Raw genomic sequence first — 12,834 nt, 5'->3', positions numbered from 1 at the left:
ATGCTTTGTCTACTCCTTGCAGGACTGCTACTGCCCTCAACTTAATTGCATACACTTTGCGCAGGTCTCATTCCATCCTGAAGAGGAGAGTGGTTTGCATGCTCCCAGAACCTCTGGTTCTTGCCCAATTCAGGTCTACCTCTCCCGCCATACTCATCAGTGCATTTCTTATACCACTTGTTCTTGTTGCCTCTAATCTCAGCTGGTTGTGGGAACTGTGTGTGCTGGCTGTGATCAGTAAACCCATAGTGAATGAAAGGTGTGGATGGTATATACACCCTAGGGATAAGGTATAGGAAAGAAATGCAGTGAGAAACACCCATTGTTTCATGTTCTTTATGTATATAAATCTCCCCACTGTATTTTCCACTGAATGCATCCGATGAAGTGAGCTGTAGCTCACGAAAGCTTATGCTCAAATAAATTTGTTAGTCTCTAAGGTGCCACAAGTCCTCCTTTTCTTTTTGCGAATACAGACTAACACGGCTGCTACTCTGAAACCAGTGAGAACCCTAGTACACCGTGAAGGTTAGATGTCTCAGGATGGACAAGCAACCAGGGTGCATACCTTCTAACATTACAAGTGATTAAAGCGGGACACAGCACCATTCAGGTTGGCCCATCTCTCCCTCTGTAGACTGAGATAGAGGAGCAGAGGGACGAAACCTGAGTGACGCTGTGCTCCCATGCAACAGGTTGCAACAGCACTTGATTTGGGGGCCTAACTGCTGTTTGACCAGGACAAGAGGGTTGGGGGTTCAAAGCAGGATAATCCTGGGCCCATTGGGAGGTATGTGTATGGCAGGGAATGGAGGTCCTACCTCATGATTGGCAGGGAGAGAATTAAAAACCTTTAATCTACAGCAGATGGCTGCCCTCACGGCAGGCATTGCCAAAATTCCCAGCCAAGGGGGAATGAAGAGAGGCTGAGCTGGAGTCTCCTTTAGCAAGTATAAAAAAGGAGTGTGTTGAGAGTCACTTTCTCTCTCTGAATTTGGACAGATTCTTCAGTCAGACTCACCCTGGGATAAGGGTACATTTGCCTATGTTCGTTATATTTGGGTTGGATACCCATTGGCCTGCTTAGGGAGTGGACCTCTGTAAACAAAACTTGGAGTGGTTTTCCTACATTGGGCCTCGTCAAATGGTGTCTTTAGGCCTGTGATTGGAAAAAACATCCCAGACTGTACTCCTGCAGATCTCTCCGTATGCTTTTTTTGTTGCCACTTCACCTAGTCTGATCTGCTGAGGCAAAGATCTGCTGCTTGGTCTATGGTTTTCACCGGCCTTTACTTGGAACGGCTTGGAAGTTCCTTGAGACATATGTAAAACAAGGGTTGGCCTGTACTCCCAGGGTGAAATTTATGCCCCTTCTCTCCTTGAATTAATTTACTGTTGCCCTAAATGTAGTTGCAATTTGCAGATACCACCTCTGGGGCAATGGTCTTTTTTGATTTAAGCTAAGCAAGATTGGATGGCAGCGCTCCAAGGAAAACCCAAGGAGCTGCAGGGAGTGCTGGTGATTCAAGCCCTGAGCTCTGTTTATACTTTTCCCAACCTGTTTCTCTTGGGTTGGCATGGCCGCATTTGCAAACACAATGGGCTTGCTTGTCGAATGGAACTAATTTCCAGGGTACTGGCTCTCATAGCCCTGGGGCCAATTATAAAAGCAGAATGGCCCAGCAAGGCTCATTATTGCACACAGCACCTTTCTAGATAAGGGGTTGGGAGGAGCAGGCAGGGAAGCATGCATCAGCTCAGCCCACCGAGGTCTTCCTTACTGCGTGCAGCAACCCAGTGGGCAATGCGCAGGGGCGGGTTCATAGAATCATAGAATATCAGGGTTGGAAGGGACCTCAGGAGGTCATCTAGTCCAATCCCCTGCTCAAAGCAGGACCGATCCCCAATTAAATCATCCCAGCCAGGGCTTTGTCAAGCCTGACCTTAAAAACTTCTAAGGAAGGAGATTCCACCACCTCCCTAGATAACGCATTCCAGTGTTTCACCACCCTCCTAGTGAAAGTTTTTCCTAATATCCAACCTAAATCTCCCCCACTGCAACTTGAGACCATTACTCCTTGTTCTGTCATCTGCTACCACTGAGAACAGTCTAGAGCCATCCTCTTTGGAACCCCCTTTCAGGTAGTTGAAAGCAGCTATCAAATCCCCCCTCATTCTTCTCTTCCGTAGACTAAACATCCCCAGTTCCCTCAGCCTCTCCTCATAAGTCATGTGTTCCAGTCCCCTAATCATTTTGGTTGTCCTCCACTGGACTCTTTCCAATTTTTCCACATCCTTCTTGTAGTGTAGGGCCCAAAACTGGACACAGTACTCCAGATGAGGCCTCACCAGTGTCGAATAGAGGGGAATGATCACGTCCCTTGATCTGCTGGCAATGCCCCTACTTATACATCCCAAAATGGCATTGGCCTTCTTGGCAACAAGGGCACACTGACTCATATCCAGCTTCTCGTCCATTGTAACCCCTAGGTCCTTTTCTGCAGAACTGCTGCCGAGCCATTCGGTCCCTAGTCTGTAGCGGTGCATTGGATTCTTCCGTCCTAAGTGCAGGACTCTGCACTTGTCCTTGTTGAACCTCATCAGATTTCTTTTGGCCCAATCCTCCAATTTGTCTAGATGACTCTGTATCCTATCCCTACCCTCCAGCGTATCTACCTCTCCTCCCAGTTTAGTGTCATCTGCAAACTTGCTGAGGGTGCAATCCACACCATCCTCCAGATCATTTATGAAGATATTGAACAAAACCGGCCCCAGGACCGACCCTCGGGGCACTCCACTTGAAACCGGCTGCCAACTAGACATGGAGCCATTGATCACTACCCATTGAGCCTGACAATCTAGCCAGCTTTCTATCCACCTTATAGTCCATTCATCCAGCCCATGCTTCTTTAACTTGCTGGGGTGACATGAACCTGATCCTCCTGCAGCACCGTTGGTCATTGCATGTAGCACCACACTGAGTAAAGCCCAGCAGGAGGCGAGGCATCTCGAACCAGCTCTGTTCATTACCCCATGCAGCACCATGCTGGGTGACGCACGCTGGGTGACATGCTCTTGTAACTGCATCCTTCTCCCTTCCGTGGCAGCCTTGACCTGCCACTTACAGCACCTGGTACTGAAGCGGTTTCTACCCTCGTGGTGGGAGTGTATGGATGCCCTGGCGTGGTGGCTGGCTCATCCATGCGCCCTGGATGGAAATGCTGTGGATACCTGGCTGCAGCCTGAGCTTCCCAGGGGAAACTGAAGAACCCACAGCTGCATCGGTCTGAGCCACTCACTCTCTATTCCTGCTCCAGCAATCCCAGCTGCAGTGTAATCACACAATTATTATGCCATTAAAATGTCATATTCATAGAAATCCACATAAACAAAGCATTAACAATCTCTGGAAAATTGTAGTCTTTACTGCTAATGACCTACTCTCTTTGTGCACTCTCCCCCCTTTCTTTTCTGAGCCTTGATTTAAGAGGCAGACAAGGAAGTACATCTCTGTGCTTAGACTCTCAATTTTTAATGTACTGTCACAGTGAGAGACCTCTCTCTCTCTTTAATAGGGCTACAGGTGGTTTGGAGGAGCCCGCTTAGCAAGCTGGTAAAGAAGGAAGAGGCTGTTCAGAGTGTGTTCTCAGCTGGGAAAGTGTCAAATATCTGGTGTAATAAGGTAGATTCCCTTTGAATTTAATTTTGTCTCTAGCCTGCCTTTGGCATTTTCTATTCTCTTTGTAACATGCCCGGGGGATGATAGCTCAGGGCTTTGATTAGGGAAAGCAGGTGGGGGTCAGAGAGTGGGAGACTATGATGATGAGACCCAGTTCATCTCTGGTATAATGTTGTTGATTTCTACCGGGGATGAACTCAGCCAATTCTCTTTAGAGCATATACAGTTTCTCTCCCCGCCCCCACTCCCGTGGCACTATAATTGATTCCCAAGGGCTTATCCAGGTGTGTTGTTCTGATGCATTCTCGTTGTTTGTCAGCTGGTCGCACTCTGATGCTTCTATGCGAGGACTAGTCTAATGTCTCTTGAGTTAGTTTCTTGTTTGTGTGGGATGCATCAGACACTACACTTGTTCATTTCTAACAGTGTCTCCTTGCTGGACACCCTTCACTGAAGCAATGCAGGGAAAGCTAGGGTGACCAGATGTCCTGATTTTATAGGGACAGCCACAATTTTGGGGGCTGTTTCTTATATAGGCACCTATTACCCTTCACCCCCTGTCCCAATTATTTTATACTTGCTGTCTGGTCACCCTACTCCCAGCTGAACAGGAAAAGCTACTTGTAGGGGAATATTGGGATCCAAAAACCTTGAAAGTCTCTTTAAAAGTTGTCCCCATCCGGTTCTGTTCAGTCCATGATTAGTGAAGCAATAGAAGTCACTGGGTATTTTAAATTATAAATAATAATCTAGGATCCTGAAGGATCCTAAGGCACTTTTGAGGGACAGTTTTGCTCAGGTGGTCTGAGCACAGGGATTGGCAGCTGGCAATTATAGTAGGCTCTTATCCTCTTATGTGGCTCAGCTACTAAAGGGGGACGAAGATGCATACTCAGCCAGTGTGGGTTCCAGTGCTGTCGGAAGCTCCACCCACCGCCCAAGATTCACTCACTTCTGCTGTCCAAGAGTAGGCACTAAAGGCCAGTTGTTCAAATTTCATAATGAACCTAGTCTAAAGCCCACTGAAGTCAATTTAAAGACTTGGATTGTCTTCAATAGACTTTGGCTCATGCCTGACATGATCATGATTGTTTTTCTTTCTTTGACAAGCAGTGAAATAGTTACCTTTACTGAAATCTAAATTGTCATCAGTAAGTTTCAGAATTAACATTCCTTTGATGTATGGCAGTTATTGGCATCCTTTCATACCCTGCTCCCATTTCAATAGCTTTCTCCACTATCCTAGAGGCTGGAGGCTTCCTTAAAAAAAGCATAAGTTCTAATGCACAAGGTGGCAGCTGCCAGGGACAAATATTTGCTCACTGTGCAGGTTTCCAGCCCCATGGAATTACTACAAATCTCACAGCTATGCCTATTTCATGGTATATCCAGGCTAATATTGATGCCAGTTTGTACAGTCCTGAAAGGCTTTAGATGCAGCTCTACTAAACTGATCTCAAACTCTGTGAGCCATTCACCCATCTAAAGCACGAAAGCAGAGCTTGCTTTTCACAGCTGGTGAGCATGATTAACTACTGTAAGTGGATCTTAACAGGCAAGTTTCCTAACAGAGTGGTTTGCCTGGTGCTATTGAGAGGAAGAGAGAAGAACCTATTTCATTAAAGTGGTAGGCTGCCTCTCCCCCTTTTTTTAAACCAGAGAATGAGGGGTTTTTTTTTCTCCCTCTGCTGTAGACTTATTCAGTCTCTCAAACTCTTCTGCCAAAAGAAGTGACTGGTGTTTCCTATAATTAATACCAAACATTAAACTGCAGCATTGAAAGAGAAATTGCCTAATTGTGAGGGGGAAAAAAATACAATTTATTACCAGAACACGAGAGAAAATGAATGAGACGGAGAGAGAAGAGCCCTGCAGAAGATAAATAGAAAGGCAAGTGGAATATTGACTTGATCTTTCTCTAGTGCAGGGTAATTTGGCTTCTAAAGTGAGTTAGATCATAATAAATTAAATTTAAATTTCTGCACATCGGTTAAATAACTCCCAAGACAGAATTCTAGTGTGAGGAAGAGGTGATAATACATGGTGGAAATATAATGAAGATCTTATCCAATAATCCAGAAGTGATGTGTGGTCCCTGCATATGTGATAGGGCTTTTCCTTTCCTTTGTTGGGGGTCCAGGAACAGGTAAATCATCGATCTGCAAGTTGGAGAAGCTGTCTTCTCAGTAAAACATGCGGATAGCCTGAACACTTCCTATACAATGCATCCTTCCTGATATCCAGTGCAGATTTGCTGTCTGCAGTGAGTGTATGCTTAAACATTCCCCTTGGATTGCATGCAGCCTCACAGGAAGTTTAGGAGAGGAGGTGGAAGAATACTGCATCCCAATGAGACTCCGAGGGGGTATTTAGCTATAGTAAAGAGAGTGTAATTATCCAGTAGGAATTTGACCAGGACACTGGGGTAAACTCTGCAGAATGTAATCAAGTGCTGAAGCTCTGCATCTGATATCCCATCTGTGTAGGGTGACCACATGTGGCAGGGTATGCAAGCCCCACACTGTGAAGGAAGGGGTTAAGGAGTTACTCTGGGCTCATAGGTGGCCCTGCCTGGCAGCACCTTCAAGGTATGCCAGGAGTGGAGGAAGAGTTTAAAGGGGGAGAAAGTCAGCTCAGGGGCAGGCAGGCAGCTTGGGGGGAGGGGAGGGAGAAGGAGGAAGGTAATGACAGGCTGTTAGTCTCCCCAGTTTCCAGGGAGAGGCCAGACAAAAGGCAGAGCCTGCTATCTTGCCTGTGCGTGGTCCGAGCTTCTGGAAGTGAGGGTGGGCTGGACTATAGTCTTTCTGGTGGCATTTCCTTAAAATGCAGAGGGTCACCCTAGATGCGCCTCCCAGCAGCACCGTGCCCCAAACTTCATGGGGGAACATTCCATTTTTAGTTGCAGGAAGCATTCACTGTCTGATAAACCAGCTCTGCTTCTAGACATTGGGTACCTTCTATCCAAGGATTGGAAACTATAAATGGAAAAGTCCTATTCAGTCATCTACAGTAGCTTGTTTCCTTGCCTTGTCTGCTGAGCACACAATCCTAGCTGGAGCACGCTCAACCACTGTGCCTTCTCACAGGCTAGGCTCCTCAGAACTTCAGAGTTTAACATTGCAGCCTCACCCCCGTATGTAAATGGCTGGTGTCCTTGTAATGCTGCAAGTACAAACAGAGGTGCCTAGAACCTATGGTTGACGTCACAGCAGTTGGCTAAATGCAGTCTTGGAACTGCATCTGTCCATTATGCCATGTGAACTTGGCAAGCATCAAGCTCAAGCTGGCAGAGACTTGCCCACTACCCGCACACCCTTGCAGCACAATTATTCAGAGATCAAAGGGCCAAGGCTGCTTAGCCATACTGTACAGGGATAGGTTGCCATTATGCCAAGGTTTTAAAGGGATGCTGCGCTGATAAATCTCTCAATGCAGAGCCTGATTCTCCACTGTTCTGCCCGACATCCACTTGAGCACTGGTATAAATGAGTACACAAGGTACAGGGCAATGGAGATTTAGGGCCACACTAAAGAGGGATAAATTTCTTTACCTCTTCTATATAAAGCTGAAATAAATTTGTAATATTTTGTGGATGGTTTAATTTTTGCTCTTCCCTCGCTTGACTGGTCAGTTTCACTTCCTGTTTATAGTCCATTCCCTTTTCTGGGTCTCCTGTCTAGCTCAATAACACTGATTCATATACATTCTTTTTTAAATGACCTGTTTTTATGGCCATTTTAAAATGGAAACATTTCTATTCATATTAAGTTTTATAAAACTTTTTTCAAAAACACAACTTCAGCTTTGGGATCTAAACTGCTGACCCTTTCTTCAACAGAGCTGGAATCTCAGGGTCCTCTCCAGCCCTTGTAAATTTCAGGGCTTCAGTGGTTCTGAGATGCAATCAGCTCAGTTTTCCCTGATCTTTCACTGTGCTGGTAAATCACGTTTTACAAGATGCCTTAAAAAAACCTAAACTATATTTATTGCACAATATTCTGCACTCCTACCAAGAGCCTACAAACTTTTATGGATAGCCTTCTGCTCATAAACCTCCTGATGGACTGGAGTGGCCTTAACATTTTAATAACTTTCCTTCATTCTTGGTGTCCTGGGGTGCCGGACTGATGTTCAGAAAGGTGGACTGTTCTGTGACTGTCATCAGAGGCAGCCCAGCCCAGGTCAAGCGGCTACCAGCAGCAAAGCAATTGTAAGAAATGACATTGTGGTGCACCATATTTATTCCCTCTGCTGAATGTGCTGTGTCTGCAAGTTAAAAGATGATTTTTATGACTCTCCGCAACTGTATGCTCACCTTGGGATATGAAAATAAAGTCATGGTCTTCTTGCCTATTGCAGCATGGCTGGTAATAAAGCTTCTGCAGTCAGACCAGGGCTGATAATATGCTTAGATCAGGATTGGGATAGAATTGAGCTTGCTCCTCTGTTGCATGGGCTGAGTAGGTGCAAGAGGGGAATCGCTTCCTCTGCTTATAAATTGACCAGATGGAACTCAAAGGCCAAATTTCTTTCTGGGATAACGCCACTGGTGGAGGTGGATTCAGCTGGAGTTACAGCAGGGTGAATCTGGCCCCCAGGGAACAGAGAGAGCGAGCGTATTCTCCAGGGAGAAGAATGGCATTACAGCAGCGTAAGGTCAGAATGAGCCTTGATGTCCCTGCCCTGAAGAGTTTACATTCAACAGCCCAGACTCTGATCTACATGTCACTGATCAGTAATAACACTGAGGATCACGGAGTTAGTCCTGATTTACGCTGGTGTAACTGAAATCAGAATTTGGCCCAACAGGGTGAGCAACAGTAAGAACTATTGGGAGTGCTCCGGAGGGAGGTCAAGAAATAAAGCCGCCTTTGGTTAAAGCCGGAGAGGTCTCGAGGGACCTGGGAGTCTTTGTGCTGTGAAGCAGTGCCGTGCCTTTGAAGGTGGCCTGTGTTCCCTTAAATTTCACTCCAACGGCCTTGCAGCATGAGAAGGGACATTCCAGGGGAATCTCAATCCAGCCCTTTTTGCTTAAACTGATTTATGGGATACAGGCTGCTCATTTGCAAGAGCCATCACTTCCCCCTCCCTCTTCCCTTTCCTATTAACATGGAGAATGTGCTGTCCGATGTGAATAAAATCAATTATGGGATAAAAATCACCTCTTTCAAAAGCTTCATTTTGTGCCATTAGCAGGGGAGAGTGGCAGTGAGATGGAGTAACAAAAAAAAAATCAATTATTCGATAAGATCACAATTTTCTTTGGTGCTGAAATTACTGTACATGTTTGAATCGCTCTGTATTACACATAGGCTGAGATCAAAGAGCTTGTGCTGCTGTAACGATGTGATCTTATCATGTGCACCTCGGAGCCAGCCCAGAGCCATTGTGTGCTGCTTAATAAAAGGACACTTTGACTCTTGTACAGCTGGGCGAGCAACCAAGTAGCCCTGCGGCTCCCCTATACCTGAGCAAACAGTGGGGATGATGCATCCCCAGATGCCTTGCTTTGCAGGACCCCCTACTGTCTGGAATAATATGGGGGCAGGGGAGTTGTGAGCAGGCAGTGTTTCCGAACAGATGTTGCACCATTAATTGATCTTCGATTACTAGCAGTAGGTATGCCCAATGGCCTGTGTTGGGATGTGAGATGGGCTGGGATCTGAGTTACTACAGAGAATTCTTTCCTGGGTGTCTGGCTGGTGAGTCTTGCCCACATGCTCAGGGTTTAGCTGATTGCCGTATTTGGGGTCGGGAAGGAATTTTCCCCCAGGGTAGATCAGCAGAGGCCCTGGGGGTTTTTCGCCTTTCTCTGCAGCGTGAGGCACGGGTCACTTGCTGGAGGATTCTCTGCACCTTGAAGTCTTTAAACCACAATTTGAGGACTTCAGTAGCTCAGACATAAGTTAGGGGTTTGTTACAGGAGTTGGTGGGTGAGATTCTGTGGCCTGTGTTGGGCAGGAGGTCAGACTAGATGATCATAATGGTCCCTTCTGACCTTAAAGTCTATGATTCTAAGCCATCTGAAAGGAAGTGCAGATTGAGCCCAAGCGCCCTTGCCAGGCGGTTGAATATTTGACAGGTGTGAGAAGACATTAAAACACACAATCATAATTTAACCAAGCGAGTCATGGCTGTGGGATGGTGCTGAGGTTCGCCTGAGGAGCTGGCCGCCAAAGGGCAGTACTAAGGGTCCCCCGTTCTAATGGTCTGTCATTTTAATCTGTAGCAGGCCAGATCCTCAGCTGATGTAAATCGGTGCAACTCCATTGACTTCAACTACTATTTGTGAGAGGGCGCAAGAGAGCACACGTGCTGAGGAGCTGCTAAGCATTTGCTGGGTGTCCCTGCACTCTACCCAGAGACACCTGTGATGTGCAGGCCTCCATGTTCTGATGGGGTTCAATGTTTGTGTGTGCAGGGCTCAGATGTCGACTGGGATGACCTCTGGGATCAGTTCGAAGAGAGAAGGTACCTGAGTGCCCGGAAATGGAAGGGCGGAGAGGACCCATACCGCCTCTACGCCTTTAACCAGCGGGAGAGCGAGAGGATTCCCAGTGACCGTGCCATCCGCGACACCCGGCATTACAGGTTCTTGCATCCTTCCCATCCTCTTCCTTGATCAGGCAGCCCTAGTCAAAAAGGGACATGACTGGCCCTTCCTTAAAGGTGTGCACTGGAGACAAAAAACCTACACTTGGGGAAAATTAATGGGCCAAAGATGTAGCAGACTGTGTTCTTGGATTGGGAACATACCTAGGGTATATCTTTGTCTTCAAAGAGACCCTGATGAGATAAGACATGTTGGCTTAAAAATAATTTCGTTACATGCATTACTAATATCACCTTAGACAATTAATTGAAACAGCTTTTGTGCTGTTTGATACTTTGTTTGCATTTCACCAGGGCAGAGAAGCTAGACTGGTCAATTTTACTTCTTGTTGATAGTCAGTTTCTACTCCTGGTTCTCTTGTGCAAACACAATGATGCTGTTTTAGTTTTTTTCCAAATTGGAAGGGAATGTTTAAATCCTCAAAAATCCCTACTGATTGCACTGAAACTTAAAGAATGTTTCTTGATTTACATGCTGACCTCCAAAAGAAGGAGACGGGTCCACAAAATCATGAGATGGGAAATAAAAAGCACTCAACATTTATTTTAAGCCAGTCTGGCTTCTGCTCCTTTAGGATGCATTCAAGTCCTGTTTTCAAGCTTTTCTCTGCAACCATTAGGGTTAGAAACTTTACTTTTTAAAAGTGAAAGCAGATATCGTCTCCTAATCATGTGCCTCCTGAAGCCAGGGCTTTCAGAGAAGCACCAAATGTCATGAGACATGCAATAAAATCCTGAGAGCTGGCAACTGTGTGATTTTTTATTTTTATTCTATTTCTATGATGCTTGTGACCTCTCCCACTTTATTCAATATAAACCAAACCTAAGTGTTAGGCCTAAATTTATTGAGTGCCCCTTTCATTAGTTTTTGGATGCTTGTGTTGAGTAAACAGTAAATTCACTGATCCACCCACAAATGAAGAGGATTTGGTCTGTATTTTCTTAGGATGAGACTTTCCCCTTGTGTTTGTCTCGTCTCATGTATGACGCTGACATTCTATGCAGTGAAAACTTCACCTGCTCAGCAGGGTGAATGCCATTGGATTCCATTCAGATTCTCGAGGGGAAAAATACACCTCACCTTCCTCCAAGGCAGGCAGAATTTTGAGTGAACAGGACTCTGTGTGTGTGTGTGTGTGTGTGTGTGTGTGTGTAAACATACCACCAGCACTGATTCCCTCTGGCCCTAGGAGATCTTGTGCTGTAGAGGAAACAGTCAGAGGAGGCACCAAGTGTAGCACAGCTGCTCACTATTCTGTTCAGCAGGGCAAGGGGCTAATAAAGGCAGGATGGGATTATTGCAGAGTGAAAGTGTGTGTGTGTGTGGGGGGGGGGAATGCGGGGACAGGGAGAGAAATGTAAGGACTTATCCGGCTAGTTCTCCATCAGCCAAAGGAAAGGGCTTCTGAGTGGCTCACTCAAAGAAATCTTTCTGCTTTGGAGGGCCATTTGGATGGTGCTTTGCAGGCAGATTGGTGCCATCTGGGGGATTGTCATCTTTCATAATTACAGTGCTGCTTGACTTAGGGGTGATGGACTCCCCTAATGACAGTCAAAAACTGACAGGCGGCAGCCGAGTGCTTTCAGCTTTTTTTTTTTTTTGGGGGGGTGGGTAAGGATCTGGAGGGGCCTGATTTCACTATACAGTATCTAGGCAAAGGATTCTGATATTTTCCTTTACAAGAGGTCACCCAGTTTTAATCCCCATTTTCCCCACGAGGCTCTTAAGGGGAAATGCTGCCACAGGCCGTATCCTACCTGCTCGGCACATCTTGTCCCTTCGTCAGTCAGTTGCATGTAGCAATAGCGACCCCCATCATCCCCTCCTGTGGGCAAACTTGTGGTAGGGAATCTCCCTGAGGTTCTTGTGGCAAAGTGTTCTCCCTGGCCATTCTTCCCAGCCAGGTTCTTGCTGGTGCAGTTCCAATAGGGTCACGCTCACAGTGCTCTCTTGGCCAGCAGCAGTCTCTGTGACACTACCCACTGCCTCTAGCTCTAATAACTTTCTCCTGATCCATGTTGCTGATGCAGGGTGCTGCACGTCCTACCCACTCCCCAGGCCTGGATCCCCAGACCTGTGGAGAACCCTTCTCAGGGTCCTGCAGAAAGAGTGACTGCTGCCCTATGGAGACTTATCCCATCCCTATCCCATCTTTCACAGGGGAGAGCTGAGATCTCCATGAGTGGGCATCTTGGGGATACAATCAGGACCAATGACTATGCTTCTAAGCAGTATTCCTTTCAGTGCAGTGAACAATCAATCACTAATGGGTTCTTCACCTCCTTGTGAAGTACATTACTCACACATGGGGCAATACAAGCACTGAGGGACTTGCCCAAGGCTGCCTTGATGGCCAGGGGAAGATCCAGGATGAGAAACCAGGACTTCCTGGCTCCCAGCTCTGTGCTGCTTCATGCAGGGCAGTGACAGGTGGTGCAAAGAATTATTTAAAAGGTTTGCGCTAGAAGAGACAGCAGAGACTTGTTGGTTTGGCAGTACAGTGAAGGAGCTGCATCTTCTCCTGGACAGTATCACCTAGGC

General features: G+C 46.5%; 1 protein-coding gene across 1 annotated transcript in view; it reads left to right on the top strand.

The window, feature by feature from the left end:
• The window catches only part of GALNT14 (polypeptide N-acetylgalactosaminyltransferase 14), a 187,806-nt gene that overhangs the window by 74,301 nt on the left and 100,671 nt on the right, over positions 1-12,834 (top strand). Inside the window, exon 2 of the mRNA XM_074949150.1 lies at positions 10,102-10,271. Within this exon, the coding sequence (XP_074805251.1) occupies positions 10,102-10,271 (170 nt within the window). The remainder of the gene's footprint in view (positions 1-10,101; positions 10,272-12,834) is intronic.

The sequence above is a fragment of the Natator depressus genome, chromosome 3 (genome assembly GCF_965152275.1).
Source record: "Natator depressus isolate rNatDep1 chromosome 3, rNatDep2.hap1, whole genome shotgun sequence".
NCBI classification, from domain to species: Eukaryota; Metazoa; Chordata; order Testudines; family Cheloniidae; genus Natator; species Natator depressus.
The sequence above is the reverse complement of the archived record's forward strand: the minus strand, read 5'-3'. Positions and strand labels throughout refer to the sequence as shown.